The 15,153-nt window shown below is 44.9% G+C and overlaps 1 protein-coding gene across 1 annotated transcript; it reads right to left on the bottom strand.

Annotated features, from left to right (window-relative positions):
• Positions 1-117: 117 nt before the first annotated feature.
• On the bottom strand, positions 118-15,095 carry KBTBD4 (kelch repeat and BTB domain containing 4). The gene is made up of 4 exons (XM_065403572.1): positions 15,049-15,095; positions 10,418-11,038; positions 2,409-2,515; positions 118-1,807 (listed from the first exon to the last, which is right to left on the bottom strand). The coding sequence occupies exons 1-4, from the start codon at positions 15,065-15,067 to the stop codon at positions 947-949; spliced, it is 1,608 nt and encodes a 535-aa protein (XP_065259644.1). The 5' UTR covers positions 15,068-15,095; the 3' UTR covers positions 118-946.
• Positions 15,096-15,153: the final 58 nt, after the last annotated feature.

The raw sequence follows: 15,153 nt of genomic DNA, 5'->3' as shown, positions 1-15,153 counted from the left end.
TTTTCAACCAGGTGTTCTGGTTGAAAACATCAGTGCCATTATTGCAGGGGACAGGGGTGTCAAACTCTTCTTGCATTAATACCACCAGCAAAAAAGAAACCATATCTTTGTCCCACCAGACACTTTTATTTAGGCTCTCACCTAAAGGGCTACAGTGCCAGCAGGGAAGGGTGTGAGAAAATGAACTTTAGTTTCATCTTTAACCATCGTACAGCTCTGTCATATGTCAGCAGGATGGGAGCTCCAGTACTGGGGTTAGAAACCAGCATTGGCACAATAGTATTGTAAGGATAGTTTTCCTCTTTCTGCTAGGTGGCAAAGTAGCAGCAAGTCCATCTCCCCTATGTTAGGGCAGAGCACAACCAAGTCAGGGACTTGGACCCACCTCTAAATCAGTCTACGGTACAGTCCACTTTAGTTAGTGCCTCTGGCCTGAAGCCAGTCCTGTAGCCTTAGCAAGAAACATTCATATTGGAGCCCCATTTCAAACTGCATAGAGCTTTTTTAGGGCGTGTACAGGGTGGCCATTCCCTGTGACTAGTGATGGCAGCAGCACATGCAGCCTCCTGGGCTATTACATTAAAAGGCTGTGCCAAAAAGGAGTTTATCTGCTCATGCTAGGGCTTGCTGGTGGTGGATAGTTCTAGGCCTAAGAAGCCTATCTGCTGCAATTTGAGCTTGAAACACAGCTTCACATCAGAGGATCATAGTAACACTATTTAGTCTATCTGGGATTTAAGATGCTGTAAGTTAACTTAGAGAGTGTACTGAAAGGGAAAACAGCCTCACATCCAGGAGGCTCATACTGCCTGCAAGCAGGGCTAAAGAGGAGGGGGCACTCTATGGTGCTGTGAGCTGGTCTTGTTGGGGCAAGTGCTAAGGAAACTGAGTGCCTCTAAGCTGCTCTACAGAATGTTCATGTTGTCTTGTCCGTGGGCTTGTCACCTCAAGCCAGCACAAACTGCAGGTTAGTGAGCAGCACCTTGATGCCACTGGTGACAGTCACCACAGACGTGGCTGGGTTGAGTTTGAAGATGTTGGCATCTCCCTTTTTGTAACGATCCCGAAAGACATAGATGCTGCCGTTACAACTGGCAATTTTCCAGAGGGATGGTACTGAGCTCCAGGCATCTGGCAGACAGAGTCGGGTGAAGCTATCCAGGAGGGGATTATAGCACAGCAGCGAGTCCCCCTCAGCCACAATGAACACTAGGTCTTTATGCACAGCGGCATGCATGTGCCCTGCAAAAGGCAATACATAAGGCTTCACGTGGCACTTCTCTGTATTGGTGTCGTAGCACTGAATGAGCCGGGAGGGCTTAGTGAAGAAGTCCAGATCATTCTCCTCCCCACCCAGCAGGTAAATGATACCATTGAGGTTGGCACCTGCAGCCCCAGAGACAGCTACTTCCAGCTGGCTGGTCTCTGTCCACACATTGTCTCGCACTCTGTAGTATATGACAGCATTGGAGAGTGTGTCCTGCAACGTCTTGCCTCCCAGTGAGTATATAGCATCCTTGCTGGGCACGGAGACAAGGGTGTGTTGGAGCCGGTCACGGGGCAGAGGAGCACACCATTCCCAGTCTATGGTGGCATTGTTACATTTCCACATGCGCCGTGGAATGGAGCCCCCTACAACATACAGGTCACTGCCATGCTTGCAAGCTGCAGTGATCTGATGGCACAGGCTATTCTGGCCACTCACACTGATTGAGTCATCATCAGCACAATGCAGAGACACAGCAAGTGAGTGCGTACGCGATGACTCCTTCCCGATCAGGTAGATGTGAACGTTCTCCCCAATCTCCTGAGAGAGAAAAGGGATTTTTGTCAGAATCCAGGTAGGAGTTGTCACAACATACCTGCCAGCAGCATTCAAAGCTCCATTCCCTTTAGGGAGTTTTGGAGCCCAGTAGCTCTGTGTTAAGTCATCTCAGCCTCACTTGACTATAAGGTCTCAGGCTCCTACATCCTCCACACCCTGTGCTTCAAGCCTTGTCTAGGCAGCTTTTATTCCTGACCTGGTAAAATGAGCAGTGCCCTGCACCTGAATCTACATGGTCAGGCTTCAGTTCAGTTAACGGCTAGGAAATGCTCAGGGAGCAGAATTATAGTCATGAGAATGCCAAGCTTTAAGCTTTCTAAACTGGTCCCTTACCTGTGTACTTGGGGAACACCAGGCTAATACCACTGATTAGTTAACCCTATTGGCAAGAGCAGCCTCGAGGCTGAGGCCATTGACAGTACCTGGGGTTTTCTACCTGTGGGTGTGCATTCCTGGTTCTGAAGCCACAGCTTTTTCAAACACTAGGAGGTCACAAATGAGGGCAGAAGCCCTTCCTCATAGAGTAGGGAACCAGAGCAGTATGATAACTGCATTAACTGCGGGGCACAGGGGCCATCCATACCTTTAGACTGGATCGCAGCACCTCCGAGAAGCCTGCCCGCTCCTCTTTGTTGAAGTTGATCCAGGTTTCTATGGCAACTGTTGGATTCTGTGAACATGGAACACCATCTATAGTTTCAGAGACAAAAGAATTTACAATAAATTGACATGCTATTCTCAAGGCGTGAGCTGAACAACCAGCCTTTTCCTCATAACCTCTTCCCACCATGAGGACACCAACAAACCCTATCTTGAGCAAGAGTGAGGCTGAGGTTTATAAAACCTGGCTAGTATGGCCAGCAGGAGCAAGTAGGCACCTGTATCAAGTCTATCTGGTTCAACATCAGGAGACACTGCTTCCTGGGTGACACAGCAAATGTTCTATTTGAGGGGTCCCTGTACCATAAGTCAAAGTCAGTGAGCTAATGTCACAGATCTTAGCAAACACCCTTCATGGGCACTCACTAGGACTTCTGAGAGAGGAATCCAAGCTTCTGTGCTCTGGATCCCATTAAGCTTCTGGAGCCCCAACAGTCTGCATCAGTGGTTCTTCCCTGGGTCCCTCTGGCCCATTTCCTGGGCACTGATTCTCAGTCTGCTAGCCCTTCTTGGAGATGGAGCTCCTCAGGACATTTGCCATAGGCCTCCAGGACCAGTGCTTACCCCCAAGATACTCCAGGTACTTAAACATGTCCCTTTCCCATACCACCACCCTAAAGGCATGAAGCTTCTGGTTTACAGTTTAACTCGCAGGGGCACGCAGCAGTTGTGAAGCAGTGAACACACTTTGCACAGAGTCTAACACCTTTTATGCTCTTTTATACTTAATCAAATAAAGAACAAGTCAGTAGAGTTCACACAAGACAACAAATATCTTAAACACCTCAGTCCCTCACTTTCTAGCTCACCCTTCCCTTGGGAGTCCTTAGGGATCATCAATGTCCAGACAGTCAGGGAATCCCCTGCCTCACACCAGTTGTTACGTGGTGGGTGGTCTCTCCCTCGTGGACTGGAGAAAAATGTCCCTCTGAGCAGAAAAACTTCTGCACTTTTAAAAACCCATGTCAGCTTCTCCGTATGAGCACAAACCCCTGCCAGGTTACTTGCCCATTGCTAAATCAGTTCTGCTGGGCAGGGACCACTTTGGTCTAGAGTGAACAGATTTCCAATGATTGGGAACTTAGCATCAACTACTCTTTATTGTTATTCTTTTGCCACCAGTCTTTGGAATCTCAATCCAACATGGAAGCAAACAGACCACAGAGAAGGCAAAAGGCTGCACGGCTGCACATTCAAAATGGAGTCTGCAGCTTGACACAAACACATAGGGTGCATAGTCTCACAAAGAATTCATAAACTGTACAGATATATTCCCAACTCATCACACCCTATGCCTGCATCACAGAGTCAGTGGGGGGAAGGAGGGAGACATTGCACCATGATGCTCAGAGAGGAACAAACATCTTCTCACTTAGGCAGTGAGGTTTGGACCTATGGGTCTTTTAGATCTCTTGCTGCTCCTGGAAGCCCAACTAACAGCACCAGCAACACTTTTCCTCAGTCTGCACTTAGCCAGACAACTATGATCCTTCTTCTCAGATCTGGACCTTCACCTTTGTTACATACAGGCAGGATTGCTGCAACATGCTCTTCTTGAAGCTTGCCTACTGGTGCTGAACCACAATACACCTGTACTTAATAGGCTGCCCTGGTTTTCTATTTGCTTCCATGTACAGTATTAATCCTTGGTTAAGCCATAAACCCTTGTATCTTTAGTAAATTGCCAACAGCATGCTAGGGGATTGTATATAGTTTCAGATATGACTGCCTGAGAGATCATCGCTCCCCCTATGTGGAATCCTCTCTAGACTCAGCTTTGATTGTGTGAGGCATGACATTCCTTCTGAAGGTTCCTTGACTCTGAAATCTGCTTCCTCTGGGCCTGACAGAGCCCCAAGTTAGTTTGCATTCAGTGCATTAGACAAGACCCACCTGTTTGCTCATAATGAGGGAGTTTATTCTGTTTAGGATTGATCCATTATTACTGGGATTGTCTAAATCACTGGCTGTAGCAACCAACACACAAGTTAAATGTATGGTTTTATTCTGGAAATGTGTCCAATGGCCTAGCAATGGACAAGTTTTATAAATAAAATATCATCTGCATTACATTTGTTTTAATGCTTATCACTAATGCTTGCTTATTTTCCTCGGGCTTCCACTAACTGGGCTGTAGTACAGGGAGTGCTTAAGCTAACATAGTGCTTCTGCCTAACCACACTATGGGTGTATTTCCGTTTGGGGCCCATTTTACAGGCCTACCTGGGTAACACAATTGCACAAGGGGAAAAAACCCACCACAGGAGCCTTTAAACAAAACAATCAAACCAACCTAATCTGGGACCACAAACATTAAAATGCCATAATCCTAATCCTATGGTCATTGCATGGAGTCACTAAAGGTCAGAGTTAAGGCTGTTTAAGTGCCTTAACTGTTTTTTTCTTACCTTAACATGTTTGGATTTCTTTTAAATGTAACCTTAACTCTGAATTTCCTGGGTTTATAATCATAGAATCATAGACTTTAAGGTCAGAAGGGACCATTATGATCGTGTAGTCTGACCTCCTGCACAACGCAGGCCACAGAATCTCACCCACCCACTCCTGTATCAAACCCTAACCTATGTCTGAGCTATTGAAGTCCTCAAATTGTGGTTTAAAGACTTCAAGGTGCAGAGAATCCTCCAGCAAGTGACCCGTGACCCACGCTACAGAGGAAGGCGAAGAACCCCCAGGACCTCTGCCAATCTGCCCTGGAGGAAAATTCCTTCCCGACCCCAAATATGGCGATCAGCTAAACCCTGAGCATGTGGGCAAGACTCACCAGCCAGACACCCAGGAAAGAATTCTCTGTAGTAACTCAGATCCCACCCCATCTAACATCCCATCACAGGCCATTGGGCATATTTACCGCTAATAGTCAAAGATCAATTAATTGCCAAAATTAGGCTATCCCATCATACCATCCCCTCCATAAACTTATCAAGCTTAGTCTTGAAGCCAGATATTTCTTTTGCCCCCACGGCTCCCCTTGGAAGGCTGTTCCAGAACTTCACTCCTCTGATGGTTAGAAACCTTCATCTAATATCAAGTCTAAACTTCCTGATGGCCAGTTTATATCCATTTGTTCTTGTGTCCACATTAGTACTGAGCTTAATTAATTCCTCTCCCTCCCTGGTATTTATCCCTTGGATATATTTATAGAGAGCAATCATATCTCCCCTCAGCCTTTTTTTTTGGTTAGGCTAAACAAGCCAAGCTCTTTGAGTCTCCTTGCATAAGACAGGTTTTCCTTCCTCAGATCATCCTTGTAGCCCTTCTCTGTACCTGTTCCAGTTCAAATTCATCCTTCTTAAACATGGGAGACGAGAACTGCACACAGTATTCCAGATGAGGTCTCACCAGTGCCTTGTATAATGGTAATAACACCTCTTTAGCTCTACTGGAAATGCCTCGCCTGGTGCATCCCAAGACTGCATTATCTTTTTTCACGGCCATATCACATTGGCGGCTCATAGTCATCCTATGATCAATCAATACTCCGAGGTCCTTCTCCTCCTCTGTTACTTCCAACTGATGCGTCCCCAGCTTATACAAAAAATTCTTGTTATTAATCCCTAAATGCATGACTTTGCACTTTTCACTATTAAATTTCATCCTATTACTATTACTCCATGTATGATATCCCGGTCCTTTTCTGTATTGGCAATACCTCCCAGCTTTGTGTCATCCGCAAACTTTATTAGCACATTCCCACTTTTTGTGCCAAGGTCAGTAATAAAAAGATTAAATAAGATTGGTCCCAAAACCAATCCGAGGAACTCCACTAGTAACCTCCCTCCAGCCTGACAGTTCACCTTTCATTATGACCAGTTGTAGTCTCCCCTTTAACCAGTTCCTTATCCACTTTTCAATTTTCATACTGATCGCCATCTTTTCCAATTTAGCTAATAATTCCCCATGTGGAACCATATCAAATGCCTTACTAAAATCGAGGTAAATTAGATCCACTGCAGTTCCTTTGTCTAAAAGATCTGTTACCTTCTCAAAGAAGGAGATCAGGTTGGTTTGGCACGATCTAGCTTTTGTAAAACCATGTTGTATTTTGTCCCAATTACCATTGACCTCAATGTCCTTATCTACTTTCTCCTTCAAAATTTTTTCCAAGACCTTGCATACTACAGATGTCAAACAAACAGGCCGGTAGTTACCCGGATCACTTTTTTTTCCTTTCTTAAAAATAGGAACTATGTTAGCAATTCTCCAGTCATACGGTACAACCCGAGTTTACAGATTCATTAAAAATTCTTGCTAATGGGCTTGCAATTTCATGTGCCAGTTCCTTCAATATTCTTGGATGAAGATTATCTGGGCCCCCTGATTTAGTCCCATGAAGCTGTTCAAGTTTGGCTTCCACCTCAGATGTGGTAATATCTACCCGCATATCCTCATTCCCATTTGTCATCCTACCATTTTCCCTAAGCTCCTCATTAGCCTCATTAAAGACTGAGGCAAAGTATTTGTTTAGATATTGGGCCATGCCTAGATTATCCTTAACTTCCCCCCCTTCCTCAGTGTTTAGCAGTCCCACTTCTTCTTTCTTTGTTTTTTCTTATTTATATAGCTATAGAACCTTTTACTATTGGTTTTAATTCCCTTTGCAAGGTCCAACTCTACATGGCTTTTGGCCTTTCTCACTTTATCCCTACATGTTCTGACCTCAATAAGGTAGCTTTCCTTGCTGATCCCTCCCATCTTCCACTCCTTGTAGGCTTTCTGCTTTTTCTTAATCACCTCTCTGAGATGCTTGCTCATCCAGCTTGGTCTACAACTCCTGCTTATTAATTGTTTCCCCTTTCTTGGGATGCAGGCTTCTAATAGTTTCTGCAACTTTGAGTTGAAGTAATTCCAGGCCTCCTCCGCCTTTAGATCCACAAGTTCTTCAGTCCAATCCACTTCCCTAACTAATTCCCTTAATTTTGTAAAGTTAGCCCTTTTGAAATCAAAAACCCTAGTCACAAATCTATTTTTGTTTACCCTTCTATTTAGTTTAAACTGAATTAGCTCATGATGGCTCGAACCAAAATTGTCCCCTGCAACCATTTCTTCTATGAGGTCCTCACTACTCACCAAAACCAAATCTAAAATGGCATCCCCTCTTGTTGGTTCAGCAACTACTTGGTGAAGGAATCCATCAGCTATCGCATTCAGGGAAATCTGAGCCCTATTATTATTATTACTAGCACTTGTCTTCCAGTCTATATCTGGGAAGTTAAAGTCTCCCATGATCACACAATTCCCATTAGTATTTACTTACTTAAAAACATTAAAGAGGTCTCTATCCATATCCAAATCAGATCCCAGTGGTCTACAGCACACCCCAAGCACTATCCCAGGGGAGGCTCTAATAGCTTTCTTCCCCAATGTGATTTTTGCCCAGACTGACTGTCTTATCCATTCCATCCCTTCTTATTTCTTTACAGTCTACCTCATCATTGATATACAATGCTACTCCACCACCTTTGCCTTTATTTCTGTCTTTCCTAAACAGCACATACCCTTCAATACCTGTACTTCAGTCAGGACTACTATTCCACCATGTTTCTGTTATCCCTACAATATCTGGTTTGACTTCGCATTGGTGTACAGACATCTTAATTTTTGCTGTTTGGCTTCGCTCACATTCTTTACCTGATTAGGCCCAGACATTCTACCGCCAGTTTCACCTATTAGACTGGTATCTACACTACCCTTCCTCCTTATGTCCATTTTCCTACCCACGGCTGTATCCTTTCTTACTTCATTTTCTTCCCTCTCAATGTTAAAATCCAGCATGGAGATTACCTGGACATCTCCCAACCAAATGCATGTTTTTAGGGTAATTACAAACAAGCTGTACGTTTTTTGTACCCTTGAGATACTGATATACACTTTCAACCCTAACTCCATCTGAACAGCTTGTCTGTGGATTTCCTAAGTTTTTTTAAATTAAAAAGTTTCATACACTCCCTAACCTAGAAAATGCTACCATGCGATATTTCTAACGATTTGCAGATATTCAGTAACAATCTTAATTTTTTTTAATTTTAACTTTTATGGATAGATTCACCAGTACCTCCAAAGCAGTGCACAGCTGCCAGCAAGGGTGGGTTCACAGCTGCTTTGCCTCGCTGGAGCAGCACAAAGCATTCCGGTGAATCTGGCCCTTAATTTGCAGTTGACTTATTGGAGGGCTGTGTTAATTAAAATACTGCTAAGCAGAGAGCACCAGGGTGAGCTCAATCCCCTATTCCCAGTATCACTGAATTTTAAGGACTCCCCCATAGTCCTGCCTGAATTACCCTGGCAGTGCTGTCTCAACACATTGTAGAGCCATCAAAGCAGTACCACGGGGAAGCCTTTCAAGCACTGATGCCCAAGCCAGCATGAAGCCATAGAATTTTTAAAGAGCAGTGGCAGATGGGCCAAGCATCTTGACATGTGAGAACTCTTGACATGTGTCCGCTCTCCTTCATACCACTGACTCACTGCAACCAATAGGCTCCACTTGAGTTACCTGTCTAGTGTATACAATCCTAACAATTAGATACAATTGTTTATAACTACATTAAAGTTATACCCTACTTTCTTCAAATATGGCCTATGCATAAAATTTCAATTAATTTTAAGCATATGGAAAGTTTGAAGTGTCTGCATTATTATTTTATTGTTAAGATCATTCAGGACAAAGAAAAGGCCGATTAAGAAATGTAACAAAGGACCACATCTTTAATTAATTTTATCATAAACAAATTAACAGATTTACTTGTAAATACTTTGAAAATTCATTCTGTAGTAGCAGAATGTGCAGTAAAGTTGGGGATGATGTACTGTATTTTTCACACAAACAAGACATTGAAGCCCTGCTTTAAATGAAAAATGGTACCCAACCTTAATTATGGAGTCGCAACCAGCACCTCCATAATACCAGAAGGAAAAAGACAGTAGGGAGAAAGCATTAAAAGAGAATGAAAGGGCTGGAATTAATCATGACTCAAATGGCTGAAATACTGGGCACCACCTTTAGATCTTGTTTTCCAAAAGAAGGGAAGTTCGGGTAACTAAGACAGGAGGAAGCCCCTGTAAAAATAGCTCTTGCTAAAAAGATAAGGGAATCCTTGGAAGATGACATATAGACATTAGTGGGACAACATGCATCCCAAGCTGTTAAGGGAGCTAGCAAACAGACTTAACGTACCATCGAGTTATTTCTGGAAAAATCCTGCAAACATTCCAAAAATCCGAAGAAAAGCACATACAATTATAGGCTCCCCTACACCAGCTATGTATGTGGCTTGATTGCCTACTGAAAGCCCTACAATATGAGTGGAGCAAAGTGTCTTCTATAGGAAACCAACTTGATATGACACAACATGTGTTTGGCGCTTTACAAACAAATCCAGCTCTGAAATGCTTTCTACTGAAATTGACAATTATTTGAGGAAACTCATAATATTATTGAAAATACCACATAGGATGGAAGCTCAACAGTTCATTGAAGGTTCATAAACTACACCCGAGATATCAGTGAGCAGGGACCCCCATAAGGTTTAATGCCAAGCATCCCCTGAAACCTATGAGGTTGGAGGTTGTTACCCTTTCCCCAGGAACTGCTGTGAGATAGACAATATGACCATGTTACCAGCATCTTTTATGTTAATGTAGCTATTGCTCAAAGGGTGGATGCTTCACTGCCAGCTACAGTTACCAAGGCTTCTTTGAATAAGTTATGCTGGATGGTTTGCTATGGGAAGACTTGCTTTGATCAGCCTCTGAATAAGATAGTTGGGTCCTCTGAATCCCATCCTCCTGGCCTTCTTCAAAGCCACCCTGCTGGTTGTTCAGATAATCCCCACAAACCTCTGAGACACCCACCCCAAATCTCTCTCTACACCCACATCCTGGCAGGTCTCATAAGCCCCTTGTGCCTACCTGTAAGGATGTCTGTCAGCAGGCGGAGAGGTAGGTGCAGGAACTCCTCTGTATCCTGAAGCTGTGACAAATGTGACTTGGCACAGTGCTTTGCAGCTGTGTAGAGCTCCATGTCACTGTGTTGATCTGCCAGCCACATAACCTGAAGACAGTTTCTCACCTGCACCGTGCGGGCCAGGAAACGGGAGCACTCCTCAAAAAGGGCAGTCAGCTGGTACATATCTGCCACCTCATACGTTTCCTGCAACTCTTCTGCCCGCAGCTTTACAGTCCCATGGTAAATATAGTCCACCAGGAGTTGGAAAACACTCTCGCTAACATCTTGCAGCTCAATCACCTGGTTGTGAGCCTCCTTCAGGTTGGAAGTGAACATGGAACGAAAGAAGCAGCTCTGAGCTGAGAGGACTAGCCGGTGCAGCTGGAATTCTTTGCCTTCCACTGAGATGGTAACATCAGCAAAGAGCTCATCCTCCAGACAGAGCTTCATAATACCCTGAGCTACGCGGCCTGAGTGAGAACGGTCAGTGAAGGTGTAGTTCACAAAGTAGTTCTCTTCTGTGGAGGAGCCCCCAGTCTCCTCCGATGAGTCCATGTTGCTGCACAGATCTGACCTCCAGTAATCTGTAAAACAATGGCAGTGAGACTCTCCCCTCAACTAACAAGATCATGCAGCTCATGGTACTTGCAACTCCAAAAGCCAAGAGGAGTCAGTGGGTAGCAAACAAACTGCAGCCTAAGTAACATAGCTACTAGAAACTTCCACCTGATCTGCAGTGCTTCCTTATAAGTGCAGCACATGAGGTGATGTGATTAAAACTGCCACAGCTCTCACTACAGTGGTAGCCTCATGCAACAGTGGAATCCCAATATTCCAATCCCTGGAATTAGCAAACACAATTACCCTTTCATCCCCATCTCAGCGTCCTAGTGAAATATAGCAAAAGAGATCTAAGGTATGTAGGGGACATATCCAGCAACCCAAATCATGACTCTCTCCTTTACAACAGAGGGGGCACATGAAAGAAATTTCAGAATTTATGACTCTAATAAAGTCAGATTCATTCTTCTCACATTGCATACTCCCCACTTCCGGTTTGATAACAGGGATTTCTGAAACCAATAAAGCAAGGAAAAGATGGTATTATTAGTGTGGGCAGGTCAGATGCAAACAAGGTTGAAGCATGGTGTGTCGGCAAAGGGCAGAAGCAGCAGTTAATAGCATGACGAGGTGCTAATTACCATATGAAAATGAGGTGATGTATGTGTAGAGGTAACATGTATTGGGAGTTTATTTTTCTGAAAATAAAGTAGGAGAAGAGTCATGCCAGAACTGACCAGGCACCCTCAAACTACCCACATGAGAAATTTGCCAAGTGCCTGACAGTTGCATTAAATTTGTATGAAGTGCCCTGCATCTTCAATATGAGATACAACCTGTAGAGACGACTACTCCCAGGCAACTTGGATCAGATAATCAAGTACTATAGAAAGGCTTCACATTTCAAGCCAGATGGTACCTGCCAGATGTTATTAGCCATAATCTCCATTAGCAGCAGGGCAAGGTCAAAAGACGCAATGGTGTCTCTTTGGCAGGCATTTCCTCAGGGGCAGGAGGAGAGATAGGTCTCTGCCACAAAGAAGAGCTGCTACAGAGAGGGGTGGTAGTAGAGTGACCAGACGTCCCGATAAAATCGGAACCGTCCCGATATTTAGGTGTTTGTCCTGCGTCCCGACCGATCTTTGGTCAGGACACAATTTGTCCCGATATTTTCTTCCTCTCATCTGGTCAGCCTAGGTGGTAGCTACCTCTTTACTTCACTGGTGATGCTATTGTGCAACTGGAGGGTTTTGGCATCAGCAGCAGATGCATCCCAGCAATAGCAGAACATAGACAAGCTTCTTACAATTGGGACTATGCTCACTCAAAACTCATTTTCACCCCTCAGCGAGAGACTAAATTTCTAGCCCCAACTCTAGTGGTCCATAATGTTAACATTCAATCTTAACCATAGCAGTTATCTCTGCATCATCATTTTTCAGTGATTTCAATAGGATGATTTCATCCAAGAAGTTTGCAATTGCTGTAGTCCTTCGGTTGAAGATATAGGCCCACAATTGTTCAACTTAGTCTGTAATTTGGAAGCATTCCTGGGGGTTCTTTGCTGAAACTAAAACACACACACAGCAGTGACCATGAGCAACACTTCCTATCATTTCTGGTTGCCAAGAAGATCCTCTATTCTGGAGAATGATAACCTTGCCTCAGCTATAAGTATCTTTGTTACTTCTCAGCTGGACTACAGCAGCATAACATACCTGGGCATGAAACCATCAATCTCTAACTAGTACAGACTCAGTACCTCTCCTTGGCAAAACAGGCCACCACAGCTACATCAAACCTGTCCCCTGCTCTCTACAATGTCCTCCCATTGGCAATTTCAAGTCAAATTCAAGGTTTTGTTCCTTATCTTCAAGGCACTCAACAACCTGAGCCCAGGACACCTAAAAGATCACCTGAAGTGCCAGAATAAGAACGGTGATCGGCAAGGTCACTCTTCAGGTACCATGAACTTTTACTGAAAGGGTAATGCTCACTTGTGGTGGAAACAGACCTTTCTCAGACTGTGGAACAAACTCCCATAGGAACTAAGGACCATCACAAACCTCATCACCTACTCCAAGTGTAAAGTCCATTTTTTCAACCTCGCCTTCTCCAATATGAATACAAAGCAGCATGTTCTTATTAAAAAGCTGTACCTACCAGAACAAAACACTGCAATGCACACATAGCTTCCTTCTTGGGGAGAGGATGAGAAAAAGAATGAACTGCATGTGACAGATGCTAATCATGTCATTTAATGCACTGTTGGAAGGTGTTAAATGACTGCAATGATGAAGGTGATTTACCTATATAGAAAATAAAATAGATACCAACAGTCATTTTCCTTTTCTCTTGTCTAAAATAAAGAATCCACCAGGGAAACGACATCTTAGTACTACTATTAAAAACTACAGTTGAAGCAGAATAAAGGCTGCAAAAACAAGTGCACAAATTCTGATAACGCTAAAGGTGACATTTCCCTCATAACATTAACTTGACCACATGTCATGTGCAGGATTTTTCAAAGACTGGGGAGTTGTATAATCTTCAGATAAAGACTGGTGGTAAAATACACAATGGGAGGATCCACTTTCATGCTTTCTTCTATACCATGTGCTCATGAGCATTATTTCTTAGCGTCACTCAGAGACCTCCAATAACAATTTCAATTTCTATCTCCATGGTGATGATACTCAGATCTATTTCTGTCTTTTCCGGTGAAGGGCAGTTTGGCTGGGCAGGTCTGGGATCAGTGGGAGTCTGTCTCTCCCACATTTCTTCATGGAGGCCTCAACAATTTAAGCTTATCTTTCTTCCTATATCTTCCCCATGTCTCCCATTCTCTATCACAGTTGACAACACCATTGCTATATTACTTACATGATCAGGGAGTCATCTTAGGCTCCTCCCTCTCCCACCACTTTTTCCTCTGTCCCAACAGCTAACACACTTTTACAAGCCCTGATTATTTCCCAATTTGATTACTGCAACCTCCTCCTCTTTGGCCTCCCTACTACCCATATCATTGCTCCCTCCAGTGTATCCAAGTTGTGGCGGAGAGATTAAAAAAACTATTAATGATTTTATTGAATTTCATATAAGTATCTAATTATGCAACCAATTCAAGGAAGAGAGGGATGGAGCTACCCCCAAGAAGAGGGAAAGAACGGATGAAAAAAGAAACGAAGGAAAAAGTGATGGAAAAGTGGAGTGCTTCACAGGTTGTTTGATGAATGTCAAGCATATGAATTCAAATGCAACAGAGCTTTGCTTCTTGTGACAATGGATAATTGATCACATCAGCAAATAAAGATTACATCTTTCAAATTGTTTGAGTCTTTTGTATGCCGTACTTCCAAGCCCACCAAATCAATGCTGGTCCCATCCTGGGAGTGCGGAAGGCGCTTGAAAAAGCAGTCCCCTCCCTGGATCTTTCCTGCCTCCTTTCATCAAGCCCTTCACCACTGACTGAGATTTACCTTCAAGTAAACCCTTGGACAACACCAGACGGGCTTGCACTTCGCTTTCCTCTGCTGCCCTCCTGTCCACGCCTCCTACCCCGTGCTTCCCCTGCATGCGCGGCACACTGCTCACAGACCTGAAATACCAGTCCCAAACTGGCCTCAGGCCGCCCCTCCGCTCAGATCCCGCCCAGAAACCTGCTCCTTCGAGTCCCCCAAGGCACGCGAGTCCAGCCAAACCGGGGCGGCCCCCCCTCGCACCTCCCGCCAGCCAAAGCCCCCCACCCGCTGGGCCAAACCGCGGCCCCCACCTCCCCTTGCCCGCCACCCCGCAGCTCGCCCCTTGGGACAGGAAGGCTCCTCCCCCTAGGCGCGGCCCATCCTGGACCCGGAGCCAGCGCCCGCCGCTCTCCACCGAGGGTGCCCAGCAGCCCGGGCGAGGTTCGCGGCTACAGCCCTCCCGCCCTGGTGCGCCGCCGCTCCCGCGGTGAGGAAGGACGGTGGCACCAAGGGAAAAACCCCGCGCGGACTCAGCCTGGGAAACGCGCCCGCCCCGCGAGGGTTCCCACCTGCGGCTCTTCCCTTCATGCCGCTGGCCCGGGCCGGAACCTCCCACCAGCCTTCCGGGGAACCTCACAACGGCTGCACCTTCCTTTTCCGCATAGCGACGCGTC

The sequence above is a fragment of the Emys orbicularis genome, chromosome 4 (assembly GCF_028017835.1).
Source record: "Emys orbicularis isolate rEmyOrb1 chromosome 4, rEmyOrb1.hap1, whole genome shotgun sequence".
NCBI classification, from domain to species: Eukaryota; Metazoa; Chordata; order Testudines; family Emydidae; genus Emys; species Emys orbicularis.
Note: the sequence above shows the minus strand (reverse complement) of the source record. Positions and strands in the feature narration are given on the sequence as shown.